We start from the raw sequence: 18,147 nt of genomic DNA on the forward strand, positions 1-18,147 counted from the left end.
TGTGGATGCTCAAATATAAGAAATTAACAAACAAGCTACCTGGCTAAAACAGGTTGATACCTCATCAGGCACATTCTCTGATTTCTTTGATACCACTGGTTTGGTTCATGGGGGCCCTGGCTAAGGAGAAAACTTCCATCTCTTGGTATTATTCTAATAGTCATCATTAAGTCTTAAATGCATCTACAGCTGTTGATTTTGTGGATTGTTTGGGGAAACAGGTGACACACTTATGGAGGGAGAAGATAAGCAGAGTGCCATTATTTTGATTTATTACAGTCTGAAGAACCATGGGTGAGGGCCTGAGAACAAGTCTGCTTATCAGCAGTTCTAAAGCATTATTAACCTGAGATTTGTATTCTGGGAAAAAAAATCGAGACTGAATTATCAGTATGTACATCATGAGATTTGGGTTTTGGCCCTGATAGAAGAAACTGTACTAATCTGAAAAAGGCTATGTGAGATTAAAGACAGAAACCACCTAACCACCAGGAAGATGTGGATTGAACCAGAGCCACATACTTTAGCAGGACACCTCCCTTTGGGGTAGTAAGGAATGCAGGAGACAGTTGACATGAGTGCAGGCTGCGAAGGCAGCTTCCTCCCCAGGACACTGGCAGGCAGCTTCAGCACTCTCAGGAAGAACCAGTCCTGCGGTTGCATTTCTCTTTTCCTCTGCTCCCTTTCACTTCTCATCATCCCGTCCATAGTTGATCGTTTGTAAGGCCTGAGCTATGAGCATCGCCATTTCTCGGGTGCCAGCAGCAACCACTCTGCAAGACATGAGGTCGAAAGGTCCACCTGAGGACAGAGAGGGAGGAGAGGCACCTGGGTTACTGGAGAGGCCAGAGCAGTCCCAGATAAAAACATAGCATGCACACATTCCAAGGAACACAGCTCCAGAATCATGCTTGAGGCCAGACCAAACAGTGTGGTCTAGATGTGAGCCTGGTCAGAGAGAGGAAGGACTTTTCAGCATCCCCTCTGCCCCAATATGAGTGCACTGAAGGTGCCCCAGACCAACACCCTCCTGGAGGCTGTGCTGGGATAATGTACTATGAGGTCCAACATTCAGCAGTAAAGATTGAAATGACTGGTTATACCACGACAGGGGAGATCAGTTCTCAATCTCTCCTCTGCATGGGTGGCACTGGAGACCCCATTAGTCAGCCTTTCTGACTGGCAGCCCGATACAGCTTCTCTGGAGACCTGGCAGCTGGAGTGGACGAAGAAGCCGTGTGCCCTTCTGGGGGGCAAGAACGACGAATGGCCTTGCTGAAGCCCTCCGTGCACACATGCAGCTCACATGGTTAAATCCAGTGACAGACTCGTTTTTGATCTGAAACTGGCCTGCCTGGCCTTGCTACTACCTAAGGCTGATACCTCTTCACTTTTATGAATTTCCGGTGCCTCGATTAAGGCCTTTCAGAGAAAAAAGGAAAAAAGTAGAAATCAAATGACAAAACACTCTTGAATATACCCTGTACTTAAAAGGGAGCTCCAGTATTTCTGCAAACAAGCTTGGAACTAAAAAGCTACAAGAGAATGGCTCAGAAAGGACTCACCAGCCTCTGAATGGTTGTTTCTAAACATTAGACGAGCAGTCTGCCTGCAGCTAAGTGGATGTAACAGAGGCAGAGAGGCTAAGGGGTCTCCCCATGGGGTCAGTCACTAGGACTTGAGAACCTTGAAGCAGAAGGAACAGGTCACCTTTCGGATCCATTCTAAAATCTTTAGGGGCACCGACGCTGTACACTGTGCTGACCCAACACTGAGCTACAGGGCCATAGGGCACCAGCCTCCTCTTCACCGGCTGTGGAACGCCATGTTTACTATGCCAGTCTCATGGTGTTGTGGGGCTGGGATGTGTGTGCTCAGAAAACTGTCAGATGTGATAGACAGTGGCTGTGCTGTCCCTGTCCAGCCACTTATCCTGACCCTGGAGTCTATCTTCCTGACTAGAGGCACAGAGAAGGAAGGCAAGAAGAGTGGGAAACTGTTGGCCCACTGCTTTTCCCATGCCCTTGCTTGGTTTCTTGTAAGTAGCAACTCGGAGGAAGTGGGGGAACATTCAGTCTAGAGGCGTTACTCAGTCTAGTCTCTACTGTCATACCCCTGGGAATTAAGGGCAGGTCAAGGGTCAGAGGGGCTCACCTGAGGTATCCATCACGATGCCACCTGCTTCTCTGATGATGACAGTGGCGGCGGCCAGGTCCCAGCAGTGCAGGCCAAACTGGTAATAGGCGTCTGCAGCCCCTGAGGCCAAGTGGCAAAGTGCCAAGGTGGAGCTCCCAATTACTCGGACCCTGGAGGACAGGGAAGAGAACAATGCACATGTGAGTGGCACTGTGCACAAGTTGGATTGCTCTTAGGAGCTCGCTGACTTCGTCCAAAGTTGCCCTCTCTGCTGGTCATTCCTAATTATTAAAAGTGAGCCACAGGGCTTCTACAAACAAGCTTTAGATTCAAAATCTGGAGTCCAGGACAGCGCTGTCCAATAGAACTTTCTGCAATAATGCAAACACTCTGCACTGTGGAAGCTACTAGCCACCTGTGGCTGCTGGGCACTTGAAATGTGGCTAGCACAACTAAAGAAGTCATTTTTTAAACACAATTGAACTTTAACTTAAATTTAAATCACCTAATGTGGCTAGTAGCCGTAGCACAGACCTAGAGAGAGGATGGGAGATGGAAAGGATTCACTTGGACTAGGATTTATCTTCCTAAATGTTTGCTGGAGTAAGGTCATTTAGGGAGGGCTCTAAGCACGAACAGCATACACTGGTTGAGTGGCGTGAGATCATTTCCTTGGCTTTTCAAAACTGCTCAGAAAGGAACAAAGCTCCCTTCTCCGATTTCTAACATTGGCTGCATGAGCTCCCTCCCATACTGGACGATGTGGCACCACGTGGCTTCCCTGGGCCTCAGCACAGGCAGCATGTGTTCTTGCTCCTATCACGGGGACCTTTTCCTCTTTCAGTCCCTGGGGAGTTTCTAGCAAGATTGTGTTTGGCACTTTCCCCCTTGGCTCCAGGGTGTTCCAGGAACTAAAGTGTCATACCCATGAGCTTTGGCGTGGAGTAACCGCTCCATGTTGCTTAGGAACAATTTCAGAGTAGCAGGGTCACGTTTGGGACCGATTTCTGTCAGAACCAAGGCCTTTGAAAGATCTGCAATAGAAAGAGTGTGCCTTAAACAGAAAAATCACATCTTAGTTCTAACTGAATAGTTGGGGTTTTTCCCGGAAGCAAACTTCAAATACCAGCCTCTTAAACCTTCCAGAGGAAGTATCTTCTGAGTGGTTTGCTATAAAGTTTTTTTCTGATAGCTACATTGAAAAGTAGGGATATAGTAAGAAAGAAAAAAGAAATTCACACTCTTAACTATTTCATCATTACTTTACATGTTACTTTAAAGCGCTTTCTGATTTAGATTTCAGAGGGAACTGATTTTTCTGTTTTCTTTTCAGGAATAGTCAGCATGAAAAACTTGGAAGAGTTTGGCGTCTTATGAAAATTATCATCATTCAACATAAATACAAACAAAATGACTCCAAAGTGGGACTGCCCAATGTCTAAAGAAAAAAAAATGCCCCATCAGATAAAAATGTCTTTAAAAATCTTTCTTTAACTGCTGCGATCACGATGATAGAAAGAGCAACCCTGTGGAGAAAGCAACTTTCAAGTTGTGTCTCTAGAAAGGGCAGCATCAAGAGTCACCCCTGAAGCATGAAGGCTGATGCTGTAGCTGTGTGGCCTCAGCACACAGTGGTGAGATGCTCGCACTAAGCCCACAGTTCTTGTGATGGGAGTGGTGAGCTGCCTGTGCCAGGAAGTCAGCCTGTGGGCATGGGGGGAAGTGACTAGGTTCCCTTCCTGTGCCTGACTCACTGGTGGGGATCACAGTGACTTGTCTTTCGTTTGCCACATACCCAAACACAACCAAATTTAGTCTGTCAGGTCTTATCAGGCCCGTTGCTCAGGCACAAGCAGCCACACCAGGTGCGTTCAGATAACAGAACATTCTGTGAAGTGGAGGGAACACACACCCCACAAATTATTTCACTCAGTGGTCCCAATCCCACGTCGACATCTGCAAAGTTATCTCTCACTGAAGGGCCACATGACTGTGAGAAGGCAATTTCCTCTCAGACAGAATCTATACCCATTTCCCCACATTCTTCTATCAGAGGCTCTCGTTTTATACTTTAAACACTTTCTGAAAGTGATGTGGCTCCACATCCAAGCTACCTGCCTTCAGGAAGTCTGAATCATCCCTCCAGGCACACCCAGCACCAAACCTGAGCTGATGCGCCTACGTCTTTGGTGTGGGTGCACTGGGTACTGCCCACAAGAAATGCGGGAGTAGGGTGGCTCCAGGGTCTCCATGGTCAGAACCCAGTTAACCCTGCCCGAACTTACCACCAAACCCTACCCTCTTTGGGCTGAAAACTGAGATGGCACTTCCCTGGGAAAAATGACTTCTCTGAAGAAAGACATCAACCGGGCCAGGCACAGTACACACTCAACACAGTTATTGAAGGAATGAATGCTTTCCCTCAAAAACTGGGATTAAGGAAACACTGATGAGCCTTCTTGTTTGGGTTGGCTTGTGAAATTGCTAGTATTTTAAAATTTATGGAAAGAATTTTTGAGTTTAGAATTTTGTTGGCTTGCCTAAGAATCTAATCCCTACACACAACACTATTTTGCGGGGGAAATGAGTTCTGAATTATAAATATTTAGTTAAAAACACTCTTTTGAATAACAGATGGTAATTTCGGGAGTGCCCATTAAATGAAAATTAAAAAAAAAAAATCATATGGTCTGCATTTTATATTCAGCAGGGAAAACAAAGAAGCAGGATGGGTTGTTTCAGAGGTGGCCGTGGAAGAAAACGGAGTGAAGCAGCACTGGCATCTCGCCTCATCGTCCATCTAATTTCCTTACCTAACTTCAAACCTCCCATACACCCACATGTGTACGTGAACGTTATGGTCTTAAAAAGTTTTTCAGGTTATTCTGCTACTTGCTCTTTTGATGCAACAATATACTGAGTACAGTTTTTACCACTATTTACACTTATAAGAACTGAACACCATTCCACTCAGTGGAAGAACTGGTTTAACCAACCCTCTCCAGAGGAACATTTTCAATTATTATTATAAACAATGCTATCTCTTTTCCTACATAGGTTTGTGCAGTCACGTTGATATAACTTCAGGATAAATTGAAGTGGGATTTCTGAGTGAAAGAGTGTACATATTTTAGAATTTGATAATTAAGGAAGACATTGATGATTTCCCCCCAGAACCAGAAAGCTGGTTGGTCATTCGATGACCACAGGGACACAAGCATCTACTTTTATTAAAGTTTATAAGATGTGACTACTCCTTCAAACCAAGACCTAGTCCAGTTGGCCCTTATCAGAGGGAGGCGCTGGCTGTCATGTAAGTAAGTAGAGAGGAAAGTCCCCAGAGTGCCAGCTTAGACAAGCAGACACCCCCAATACAGGGCTGGTGCAGGAAGAGCAGGGATTTTCCAACTAACCGCCCTCAGGTTGTTTCATAAGGGAAATTAAGCCAAGTGTGGAAACAGCAACTGCTCACATTTACCAAGTCCTTACTCTCTTTCATAACTTCCATGTATGCTGTCATTCTTCTGTCACATTCACTATTTCACTGCCCTCGTTTCCCAGCTAGGGAGACCAAGCTTAGAGAAGTGAAGCATGAGGTCATGTAGCCCTTAAGTGGTGAGGTCCAGATTTAAACTCAAGCTTATCTAGTGATTATGTGAAAGAATGGGTTTTAAATTTATGAAAAGATATCTCCAGATCTGGTACCTTCCTCTTCCTAGCTGCATGTATCTATTCTTTTTCTTGCTAATATATTTTTTTCCCAAATGAAATTAAGATGTTAAAAGAAAGTCTGAGTGCTGCCACCTACAGGCAAAATGCTTTGTTTTATTTTACCCCAGATAACGAAAAAGTAAAAATTACAACCCTTTCTATTTAATATCTTATAATTATTTCTAGCTAGTTATCCACAATTACTATGATTTTTGCATTTCATTAACATTTATCCTATATTTATCATAACATTTTAGTTTTAATCAAATGCTAATTTCTTAATTTAAATGGATGTGTGTATGGGGAATGGGGATCTAATGGGCACAGAGATAAAAGTTTTGGAAATAGTGGTAATGGCTGCACAACACTGCGAATGTAATTAACGCCACTAAATTATACACTTAAAATGGCTAAAATGGCAAATTTTGTTATATATATTACAATAAAAAAAACCTAACAGATTTCAAAGTAAGGCATCTCTGATACTCTTTCAATAAACAGACTTTAGAGTAAAAATAAAAAGTCATTTCCAACAGTCTGAAAACCCCTTTTCTCGCTGAGCAAAGTTAAAATACAGTATCAAAGACTACTGTTATCTTCAGAGAAATCTTACAACTGAACGGCAGTGTGTATGCACTGAAACATGTGCTTTAAAGTCTGGAAAATATCCCCTCTGGGCACCAGCTGGCTTTGCTGAAGGCTCCCTCCCAGTGACAATGCTTCCACAAGTATTTTTACACACACAACCTAATTCTTTCAGACTTCTAACAGACCAATAAGAGCTATTCATATGAAAATAAAAGTTAACTTTATTTAAATTAGAAACATAAGTACTAAGAACAAAGAATGGTGATTGGGGGTGGGGAAAGGGGGAGCAGAGGAGAGAGGGGAGAAGGCTTAGTTGGTATATGGTTTACATTGGAGAGTGCAAATATTCAGCCTTGTGAATCTTATAACTGCCATGGAATTGTTTGGTTTTATATTATTTGATGTTCACTTCAATAAATTATTTTTGAAAAAGAAACACGTAATTTGGAAAAAAAAGTATTGTTTAGAATTCTGAAAATGACAGAATTGGACACCTATGTAACAACCACATAGATTTTAATCTCTCCAACTCCCTGGTAAAAACAGACAGAACAACTAGGAGAGCAACAAATAAAACTATAGACATCATTGATTTAAAAAACTACACTGTCTATGGCCATGCCACCCTGAACAAGCTGGAATGTCTGATCTCGGAAGCTAAGCAGGGTCGGGAAGCTAAGCAGGTTGGTACTTGGATGGAAGACCACCTAGGAATAGCAGTTGCTATAGGCATAAAACAAAACAAAACAAAAACAAAAACAAAAACAAAAACAAACCCTATACCAACAATGCATATCTAAATCCCAAAACACAATGGGTGCAACAAACTTCCAACAGCTACCAGACTATATGGCATTATAATATCAGGGGGAAGAGAGAACCATGGAGCATCTACCGGACCTGAGAACAGGAGAATCTCAAAATCACCAACAGCCACTGACTGGAAACCAGTTTGGGTCAATGTGAGAGGAGCTCTGCACACATCAATTCATAGGTCCCTGGTACAGGGTGTGGGGTAAGGTCTGAAGGTGGGAAGCTGGTCAGCCCTGTGACCTCTTGTAAGTGACTTACCAGGGCCTCTTATGGCAGGTCCCAGCACTGGATAGAAATGTATGGGAGTGAATTCCAAATTCATTAGACAGAAGTAATAGGGGCAAAGGAAAAAGAAGGTCCAGATAACAGTAAATGAAGGGAACAGAGCAAAAACAAACAAAAAACTAAGGATAAGGCCAATTTTTTGAACGTGTCACAAAAACAGAAGAGGGAGCTCTAGAGCTGTGAAACTACAAAAACTGTCCACTACCACTACACTCACCAACCTCGCTGTCTTCAAAGTTCAGTAATAGATTTCCAGTATAAATAAGTAAAAGAAAAGAATTATGGTTGAATCTCACCAACAATTATCGTAAAGAAAAAGAACCAGGAGCAGAATAACAACTCTCCAGTCAATAAAGAATGCCAGAAAGATTTGTCCACTAAACAGAAGTAACTTTATGTAAAAGAAACAAAGAATACATGAAAAAACAGTGTTATTCAAAAGTATCGGGGACAGAACTTAGGAAAGAATCAGAAAAGAAAGCATTTCAGACAATATGATTAAACTAAAGTAATACAGAATGAATAAACAATACGCCATGCTTTACAAGAAATGGAGATTAAAAAAAGATTTTTAAACATTAAAAAAATTTGGTGGAAAAGGTGAAAAGTATTCAAAAGAAAGTGAAATATAGATAAGGTGAGCAGAGAAGACCCAACATACATATAATAGGAGACCAAGAAGACAAAAAAAAAAAACCACTAAGCAACAGAATTTGAAAATAAATACTAAAAACTATAACTCAAGAAAACTTCTGAATTGTTTTAAAAAAGGACTTGAAATCACATATTGAAAGGGCATGCCACATACCCTAGGAAAACTTACTCAGAAGAAACGATACTTTGTTAAAACGACTGTACTCTCAAGAAAAAATTTCTTTGGGCATTCAAGCAAAAACATTAAAGTCCCTTTTCAGGGGGGAAAAAAACTGCTTTAAGACTTCTCAATAATGTGTTTATGCTGGAAGATAATGGAGACAATTTGTGACATTTAACACCAGAAAATGTGAGCCATGTGTTTTACTACCAGAAAAATGGTTTTTCAAGTATAAATTCCACTGATAAACTTAGGGACATGTAAGGACTCAGGGAATATTGTTCCCATGAGCTCTTCCTGAGACATTAACTAGAGTAATGCTCAAAGAGTGGTCCCTTTTAGGAATCTCTGAAGTTAAAACAAATTTCATAACAATATTATTATTTGCCTGTCTACTATGTTAACATTTGTTCGATGTATAGACAGCAAGGCAAGGTCCCACCTGTTCTAGAAGTGATTACAGTCTTCTCTGCTATATATACTGGGGGGAAAATGTCAGTTTTACTTAAGACTGATAAATCTATAAAAATTATTAATTGTGCTGAATCTTGAACTCTAAGTACATATGTCTTTTGAATATTCTGTGTGATGAGATGGAAAGTACACATAGAGAGCTTAGATTAAACTATAGTTATTCAGAGCTCTGTATTTGGAAGGCATTTTTTTGAAAATGAAAGAAGTGAGCCCATCACTTGAATTGCCAAGGTTGCCACTGATCAAATTCAAACTTTTAAGTGGAAATTAGAATTTGGGAAGACTTCTTCTGTCTATCATTGTAAGCTTGACACCTTCCCAACACCTAAAGATTTCTCATGAGTGGTGATACTAATGAATATGACTTTTTAAATATTTTTAAATGAAATACATTAACATTTGGAAAAGCTGAAAATCTCAGGGAATCCATATTTTCCAGTGCATGATGTTACAAAATCATCTATGAGCAAAAAAGATCATTTGAAGTAGGAGATGGCCCAATGGATTTCAATGTAACTGAGTACAAAATAAATTCATTGGTATGTCATTAGATTTGATATGCGACTAATCTTTAAGAAACCACTATTCCTTGAGTTTTGTCGTAGCATCAAAAATGAATATCATGAATTATCTGAAAAGTCTATTAAAATGTTCCTCACACCCCCCTTTTCAAATTATCTGTTTAAGGGCAGATTTTCTTCACACATCAAAACAATATACGAAAACAGAGTGAATATAGAAGCATATAAGAGAATCTAGTTGTCTTCTACTAAGCCAGACATTAAAGAGATTTGGAAAAGATGTAAAACAATGCCGCTCCTCACAAAATTTTTTTGTTTTGGAAAATATGGTTATTTTCCATAAAAATATATCATTTTTGTTAACATGTAATGAGTTCTTTATTTTCAAAGATAAATTAATAAGTATGTTTAAAATTTGTTCAAATTTCTAATATATAAATATAGATATAAGTTATTTAACTGGAAACTCTTTGGGAGTTATCAATAATTTTTGGGGGGCATATAAATGGGTTGGTTCTAAAATCAAAAAGTGTGAGAAATGCTGCACTAGTGAATGAGCTTCACACAAACAAAATGGCTGGTGAAACAGCAACGTGAAGGATGAGTGGCGGATACTAAATCTACATTTATCCGTGGAACCAGAACTAAATACTAAATAATAGCTTTAGGGTAAAAGCATGGCATGTCTGGCTGGTTGCTCTGCCAATGCATCTACAGCATAACCATCTAAACCAGAAAGATAATGGGGACAGGATATGGCAGGTAGAATATGCTTACCAACTGTGTTGTAGCTACTGAGAATAAAAGGATAAAATTTTTAAATGATATAATGGGAGTATATGAAGAGTGGGGAGTGGGGTGAAGAGGTTACAAGAGGTTACAAGTTTAGTATTACCAATAGATAACACAGAATCATAGACAATAACCCAAAAGAGAAAGGACTAGGGATATATCAAATTTTTAATATAAAGAGAATTATTAGAATAAAAATGTGAACCTTTCTAAATACCAAAAATTATATTGAAACAGAGAACAAAAGCAAACAAAACAGCTACTTATTTTTAAAAAACAGACAAAAATAAACAGTTGAAAAATAAACTATTATATTTTTAAGGGTTACTTATAGGGTAAAAAGGAGAAGGACGGACAGAAGCTAAACTTCTTTGAATACACTTTGTTTTATAGATTTGACTTTGGAACTACATACTTGTTTTTTTACATAATTACAAAACAAAATCAATTTTATAAAAGCAATCCTTCTAAATTAAATTAAAACAAATGGATCTAAGTGATTAGCCTCAGTTGGTAGCAAAACCAAAGGGAACAAAAAAACACTACAGAGACTATCACAGCAATGTGACTTGACCCTAGTCAGATATTCGCGAAGGACGAAGATTCCCAAAAGACAAAACACTACCAAAAAATCCTACAAACCACTTTTAGTAATCAATTGTTGATAGTAGGACTAATATTCTTATTCTGAAACTGACATGTGTGTGTTGTGGGACAAAGTGAACAAGGATTGCATAACATGATTAAATTTATCATTCCCAGTGTCGCTGTGCACTAAAGTTTTCAACATGGGGCAGAGGAGACATACATAGAAGAGTTAAGTAGACAAACTTATAGTCATGAATTTGAATGGAGAACACCAGTATGAACTCGTGATGAATTTCATATTTTAAAACAACTCATTTCTTAGCTCCACGCACTGAAAAGGCCTAGTAACAAAGACGGACCCAGGAGCCACAGGGACCCCTAGAACCCAGATGTGACCTTGAAAGGCCATTTTCCACAAGACGTGGAAATTTGAACACTGACTGGATACTTAAAGATTTTAGAATGACTGTTAATTTTTGGAGGGGTGTGATATTGGTATTGTGATTATGTTTTTCAAAGAATTATCTGTATGTTTTGGAGATCCATACTGAAACACTGGCTAGAAGGCTAGAAATGGTATCTTATCTGGGATTTGTTTCAGGGAGTTGTTTGGGGTGCTGGGTGTGAGATGGAGGTGTGGATGAAGGATTGGCCAAGAGTTGGCAATACTGGAGCCAGTGATGAGTCATGTGGGTTTGCTGTATTTATTTTTTGTCTGCTTTATACATGCTTGAAATTTTGCCTGGCAGAATTTGAAGAAAATGTGACTAATGAAATTCTGGCCTCATCTAATTCTTCACCTCTATACAGTGTGAGTGTGAGTGTGAGATAGTGTGAGAGTGTGAGTGTGTGTGTGTGTGTGTGTGTGTGAGACATTCCAGAAGAGTGTAATAGGAATCATAAAAGAGAAGGAAAAGAAAGCACGAAGAGAAAGATTAATGGTGGTTATTTTAATGCTTGTTTCCTCCAGAAATGCCTCTTGATTTTAACAATGGGCTGTAATTGATCTTGTGCAAAGAGTCAAGTTTCTTCTTTGACAACAACTCTCATTTCGGGTACTATGTGCCAGGGACTCTGCTGAGTGATTTCCCTATTTAATTTTATTTAACCTTCAAAGTTATCATTGTCATCCCACTTTACAAATGAGGACTGAGATTCGGAGAGGTTAACTGACAAATCTCAGCCTTAGAAGGTGGCAGAATCAGGATCTGAAATGACATCTAAAGATTGTGCTGCTAAAGAATACGCTCTATCACCTCCCATCAAAATCTATCACCCATAAAATAGGGGGAAAAAAAACACAAAAAACAAAAAACAGGGTAAAAAACAACATACTAGACTTTATAAGACAGATTTTTTTTTTTTTTTAAATCACAAAAGAGCTTTGGGACACAAGCAATTTCAAGAGAAGTATGAACCACAACTGTGTTGCCAAAGGGGGTTTATGACAGTGTTTGAAACAATGAACACTCCAGGACAGGAGGGCCTACAAAGACAGGCCAAATACAGTGGTAACCCAAAGTCCCTGCCCACATGGGCGGGATGAGCCAGTGCTGGGCAAGGGGTCCGAGAGCCCTACTGAGGATGTGAAGTTCTAAGGCATGATGGAGCAAAGCAGGCAGCCAACCAGGAAGCTGAGTGTGTATGAATAGAGTTGAATGTTATAATCAAATGAAATGTAAAGCAAAGTTCACATAAGCGTGTTTAATAACATGCTTCCTCACGACTGAGTTACACAATTCTGCTTGAGTGGTTGCCTCTTGGCATGTGCAGCTGTAATTAACACCATTTTTTACATAGCCAAACAAAACATTTCTGGGAGAGAGAGAGAAATTGGGGCAGGGAGGGGACTCAGAATCAGTAACTGGTCAGTACGTCCTGCTGTTCCCACCCCTGTCTGGTGACCGTCCCCTCACCCTGGCCATGCTCTTAACTCTCACAGCCTCCAAGGGAGCCTCCTCAATCTCCAGTGGGCGGTCCTGTCCCACCAACCTGTCCTTCACGTAACAGCAGGTCACCTCTCTGAAAGGCTGTTCATGGGGTCACGGCACTGCAAGGAAGAGTCTGTGCCAGAGCGAAACCCTCCTGCTGTACCTAGATCAGTATCTTTGGTGTTGTAGAAACTCAAATATAAGTAATTAACAATTAAAGGAGGGCCCCTGGACGACCCTGCTCCCACTGGATCACTGCGGAGCACAGGTGGCGAGTCTGACTTCCTCACTAGCTGAGGGGCAGTTGGATAGCAGGGCACACCTTAGTCCTCTCATTGCCCCTGATGCCACCCAGGTACACAGGTGTCACCCAGGGAGAAAGAAAAGGCAGAATAAACAGAGACAATGGAGAAAGGGTACTAGGAAATATATTTTTTAAATGAGTAGAGAGGAGAGGTATGAGGAAGGCAGAGGGAGCTCAGAGGACAAATGCTGACACCACAGACGGAAGCCATGATGGATAAATGAAGTAACATGGGTGGGGGGCGGGGAGGGTATCTCGTGACGTTCCGCTATAGGAACATGCAAGTGAGAATTATGCTTTCTACCTTTTCAGACCCAAACATGGATGTTACAGACCTTTCAAAAGGCTCCTAATACCTCCTCATAGTCTGGGGCGCTTCTCTTAATTTTTGTCTTGCAATTTTCTCTACAGTATCTGTCCCACAAAGCGATAAAATATCGCCAGTTCTAGAGTGTGACAGAAAGGCCAAAAAGAGTCAGTGAAAACGCCTACACCAGCTCTTGGTATTGACATATAGCTATACGCAGATTACACGTAACACAGTCAGTCCCCCTAAAGAAGCTACTGGGTGCCCCTGAGGTTCTGCTTTAGGAACAACAATGACAACAGGACATCTGCGGTGCCTGAAAACATCGCTTACTGAACGACTTCCCACAGAAACTGAAGTCTCCTGCACTTAGTCCCCAGGCAAGAAACCAGGCTTCACCAGGGGGATGTTACCCAGGTGACATCAGGATGACTGACACCACCTGGACACACTGAGGGCCAGAGCATGCTTCTGACTCTGCCCTTGGCTTTGGACTGCTAGAGAACAAATCATAACTAGTGACTGGATTTCTTTTAGCATTCAAGATGAAAGAAAGATGTGAGTGCAAAATAGAATGGGACTATTTAAAGCTCCTGGCCACATTTGCAAAAACATTAAGATACAGAACGGGCTCAACTTCCAGCTCATCAGGGACACGGTGTCCCTAAAAGGAGGCTGACTCTCAGCAGGAGATTTCCCCCACCATCTCATGAAAGGGTGACTTCTGGCATTTTCCATTCACATTTTTCCATCTGAAGTGAACAGAACTAAGCCGCATGAAGCCCCACCTGTCTCCCCGGAGACCTGGAGCCGCTGGCCGTTACAGAAGGCACCCCGGCCCCTCTGGCCAGTGTACAGCCGCTCCTCTGTGCAGTGGTAAATCACTCCAAATTCAAGCTGTGGGGAGCAAAGGCAGAACAGAAGACAAATGCCGTTCACTTACTGGACACAGAAAATAACAGTAATTCAAAGGTGGAGGTGTTCTAACACCATGACAATGTGATACACAATATCTTTCAAAAGGGAATTTAAAAAATCAGCATCTAGATTTAAAATTAGACCTGGAAATAAAAGCAAACCTTAAAAGAAATAATTGTATTTAAGAATATATGAAAACTAATAAAACTATATTAAAAATCAACATCCTAATCAAGTATTAGTAACTGAAAATTACTGAAAAAGCTTAATTCTTTAGACATTTTTTTTCCCTTGAGAGGAAAAAAGGCTACTTATCATTCTAATCAAACTCCACAAAAAACCCTTAAAATGCTGCCAGCTAACAAGTGCATCAGTTGGGTCTGGTGTTTTTTGACTGTACAATGGTGGCCTGGCCGTGTAGGGGAGGACATCTGATCAAGGGGAGGTCGTCCCACTTCTTGCTTCACGCCAGCAAAGGCCTCGGGGCTGCCTGCTCACCCCAGGGGCATAGGCCACCCACCATCTGGTTCTAGGACTGACCTGGATTTTGGAAGCCCTCTAAAGCCAGGGGTGCACGAGGGAGAATGGTTAAGTTTTCTGGAAGGCTATAGGCTCTCTGTGAGTGCCGACTGAATGGTCTTCCTCAGAAACAAACCCTATTCCTGCAGCATGGGGAGTCCGTTCCACTGTGGTCAAGCTTGGCCCCGGCTGTCCGAGACTTTGCTGAGGCATTTAGCCTGCATCCTCTTCATTTTCCAGAGAGAGGAATAGTTGGCTGACCCCCAGACCAAGCATATTTGCTGCTGTTAACCCCGAATAGTGAGAAGTCAGTAGAGGAAAGGCACAAAACACATGGCTGTCAGGTAGCATTTTTTTTCACGCTCATCTCTTCTTTTTATTGTCCCTTGTTGGGAGGCTGTGGTCCAAGGCCTCCTCAATGATTTATGACAGCGTGGCTCCTGGTCAGTGCTCGCCTGCTCAGGGATGAGCCACCTTTGGTGAACCACATTTGTCTTCCTGGGGCTGCCCTTGGGTTCTGTGATTCAGTTGATAGTTACAGATGCAGTTTTCATTCTTCACACATCAGCAATTTTGAGAGGTTTTTGTGAAGTTTGATTAGAATCACATGTAGCCTTTTTTCCCAAAGGGGGAAAAAAAAAGTCTTTCTAAAGAATTAAGCTCAACCCTCTACTCAATTTAATGGCAGCATTTAACAGAGAAATAACTCCTTGTTCAAAGTTCAATATTAAAATTCTTGCTTATCTTCAACTTAAGTATTTTTATACAATTTCCATGCTAGGTATCTATGCCAACACTGAGGATTACAACGAAAAATGGTATGCTAAAGGAAGACTGCTTTGGAAAGGCACTGAACCTCCAGTCCTATTTAACTATAATCATAGTTAGTACAAGGAAATTACGGCTTTTTTAAGTGCTATTGCTTATACTGATTGATTAATAAAGTTTAAGCCTCGATCTCATGCCTTTGTTGCAGGCCTTCCGATGTTGCTTAGTCCCAAGGTTCTATGGGAATCCTGAAACAGCCATGTTCTCACACTAACAGCTAGAGGAAGATGAAGAAGAATTAATAGAATATTGGGATTAAAAATGTCCTCCAAAAATAGTTCTTTTTGTGTGTGACTAGATCACACGCTCCAGAGGTCAGATGGAGACTAACTTGGACAATCTGCTCAGAACATCCCCCCTTCCAAAAAGACTAGAGTAGAAACATGGGCCGGCCCCAAGCCTACATACCCAAAACCGGTTTGAATTTGTTTACTTTCTCAGATTTGAAAAACGCATACTTGGATTTACTAGTCATGATTAAGGCACATGACAAAGAGAGAAAAACAGGAGTGCATAGGTTGAAACCACAAAGGACGAAGACTAAATGAAACCTGAACTGGAGCCCTGGGGATGCAAGGGGCTTGGGGCCCCAGCTCAGGGCCCCACCCACCATGTACCTCTTGGTTCACAGCAAATCCAATGCTTACTGCCACAGTTGGAAATCTGCAAAAGAAAATAGAATGGTTTACACTCTAATACATAAATGGCCTCATCCAAACCAACATGCAAACTCTTAAGAGCCTCTGTGTGGCTGTGTAGCATCGTCACTCGGAGCACAGAAGGACTTTTCTACAGTGTGGGTGAATTTGTTTTTTTAAAAATACTACTTCCCACAATTTCACTAACTCTTTCCAAGACAGACAGGCTTAGCTGACCATGTTGTAAGACAGCTAACCTTGAAAGAAAGCAGTATCCTGAAAGTCATGTTAAGATTGATGTACTTCAACCATGGCCAAGTAACCAACTTAGAAGGATTGTAATAATCAGCTTTCTGGTTCTCAGAGACCAAAGGGGGACACCTGAGACCTCTAAAAAGGATAGGCTCATGTCCCAGGCAGGGTGAGGCAGAGTCCCTAGAAAGTGACATCACAGGTGCCAGGCCACAGCCTCCACCCAAAGACTGGGTCTGGGCGACAACATCTCTCCTTACCTGGTCTCCAGCGTGAGCACCCAAACTGCCAACACCAGGCGTGGGCCACAGCAGTCGAAGGACAGCTGTGATGCTGCCTTTTGCCTGCAGTTTTATTTTGTAATTTTGTTGTTGCTGTCTGCATCTTAGGAATAATCTCTCCTTTATGTGAAGATCACTTAACAAGTAGGAACAAAGAAAGGCTGAGTACTCCTGACCTACAGGAGAACTACGAAATCAGTCATACGTGGGTCTGAACCCTGACAGCCGAGGCGCAGCTGCGTGGCGCATCGTCATTGGTGGCTGGCTCGCTGAGCAAGCGCCTATGCACCAGGCTCGGCGTCAGTCTGCCATTCCAACTCTCAGAAGAGCTTTCTTCCACTTGCTTTAGTCCCAACACTGCCACTGTTGGACTTCAGGATGAACAGACTCATCTGAGCTGGAGAAGCCGAAGGCTTTGGGATGTCTTTAGGCCTTGAAATGGCTGCAGCTGTGGCCCTTGACAGTGTTCTGGACTGTAAGGGTCAGCACCACCGGCGGTGGTCTTCTCCAAGTTGTCTCTCTGGCCCACATTCTCCTTGGCCCTAGGGCTCCCAGGGCCCATGAAACATCCTCAGGTGGACACGTGGCCTTTACCATGGTACTCAGTCCACCCTATCCCCATTACCAGCACAGTAAAAGGGCGAGTGAGACAGAAATAATGGGTGCTCCACTCAGCAAACACACCTGAGAGGAGAGACCTGTGATTCCTCATTAACTCCCCACGGGAGTGACGAAGTTTAAATTATAGTCTGGTGACACACTGTTGCTGTCACTAGATAGCACTATGCAATTGCCACAAAAGGGTCACCTATATTGGTAAGACTTAATTCTTAACATGATCCATGTGATTAACATGTTATATCAGAATTACTTTCCCTATTTACATATAAACATACCATTTGAGGCAACGCATAGAGGACAGCACCAAGAGTGAGAACCCTGTCACCTGTACTTGCACTTTCTCACTTTAAGTAAGGGAATGAAGCATTTCCTCATCATCTATGGCAGGGGCTCTCAAAATGTGGTCTAGGAATGCAGATCCACGGGCCACCCCAACACACTGAAGGGGGACTCGGGGATGGGCCAGGAACCTGTGCCAACCAGTAACCTGGGGATTCTGGGGATTCTATGTATGTTCCCATCAGAGAGCCACCCTCTGTGGAAACCACTTTCGGTGCCCTCAGTTCCAGACAAGTGGGTATAGTTCCAATGCCTTCCCCACTGGTCAGAGCTTCTGGGGCCATGCCCCATCACCTCCCCAGGCTCTGCAGCTCACTTCCCTTCCCCTCCCGCCTATGGCCCATCTGCCCTCCCTACAACCTACTGTTTTTTGGTTGTCGTTAGCCCAGTCAGATTAGGCCTGGCCAGCTTCTAGTGGATTCCTCCTGCTGTCTCATGGTGATATGAGGTTTGCTCCAACCTCTGAAGGTGGCTCTGGAACATCCCT

At 42.2% G+C, this 18,147-nt stretch overlaps 1 protein-coding gene across 2 annotated transcripts in view; it reads right to left on the reverse strand.

Moving 5' to 3' along the window:
* Positions 1-248: 248 nt before the first annotated feature.
* IMPA2 (inositol monophosphatase 2) overlaps positions 249-18,147 on the reverse strand; it is a 42,219-nt gene continuing 24,320 nt past the window's right edge. For both annotated transcript variants that reach the window (XM_036229833.1, XM_016119899.2), the window contains 5 exons: positions 16,147-16,192; positions 14,053-14,161; positions 3,062-3,170; positions 2,155-2,306; positions 249-801 (listed from right to left, as the gene is read on the reverse strand). In XM_036229833.1, the coding sequence (XP_036085726.1) occupies positions 686-801; positions 2,155-2,306; positions 3,062-3,170; positions 14,053-14,161; positions 16,147-16,192 (532 nt within the window). In that variant the 3' untranslated portion in view covers positions 249-685. The remainder of the gene's footprint in view (positions 802-2,154; positions 2,307-3,061; positions 3,171-14,052; positions 14,162-16,146; positions 16,193-18,147) is intronic.

Source organism: Rousettus aegyptiacus, unplaced genomic scaffold (genome assembly GCF_014176215.1).
Source record: "Rousettus aegyptiacus isolate mRouAeg1 unplaced genomic scaffold, mRouAeg1.p scaffold_m13_p_12, whole genome shotgun sequence".
Lineage (NCBI taxonomy): Eukaryota > Metazoa > Chordata > Mammalia > Chiroptera > Pteropodidae > Rousettus > Rousettus aegyptiacus.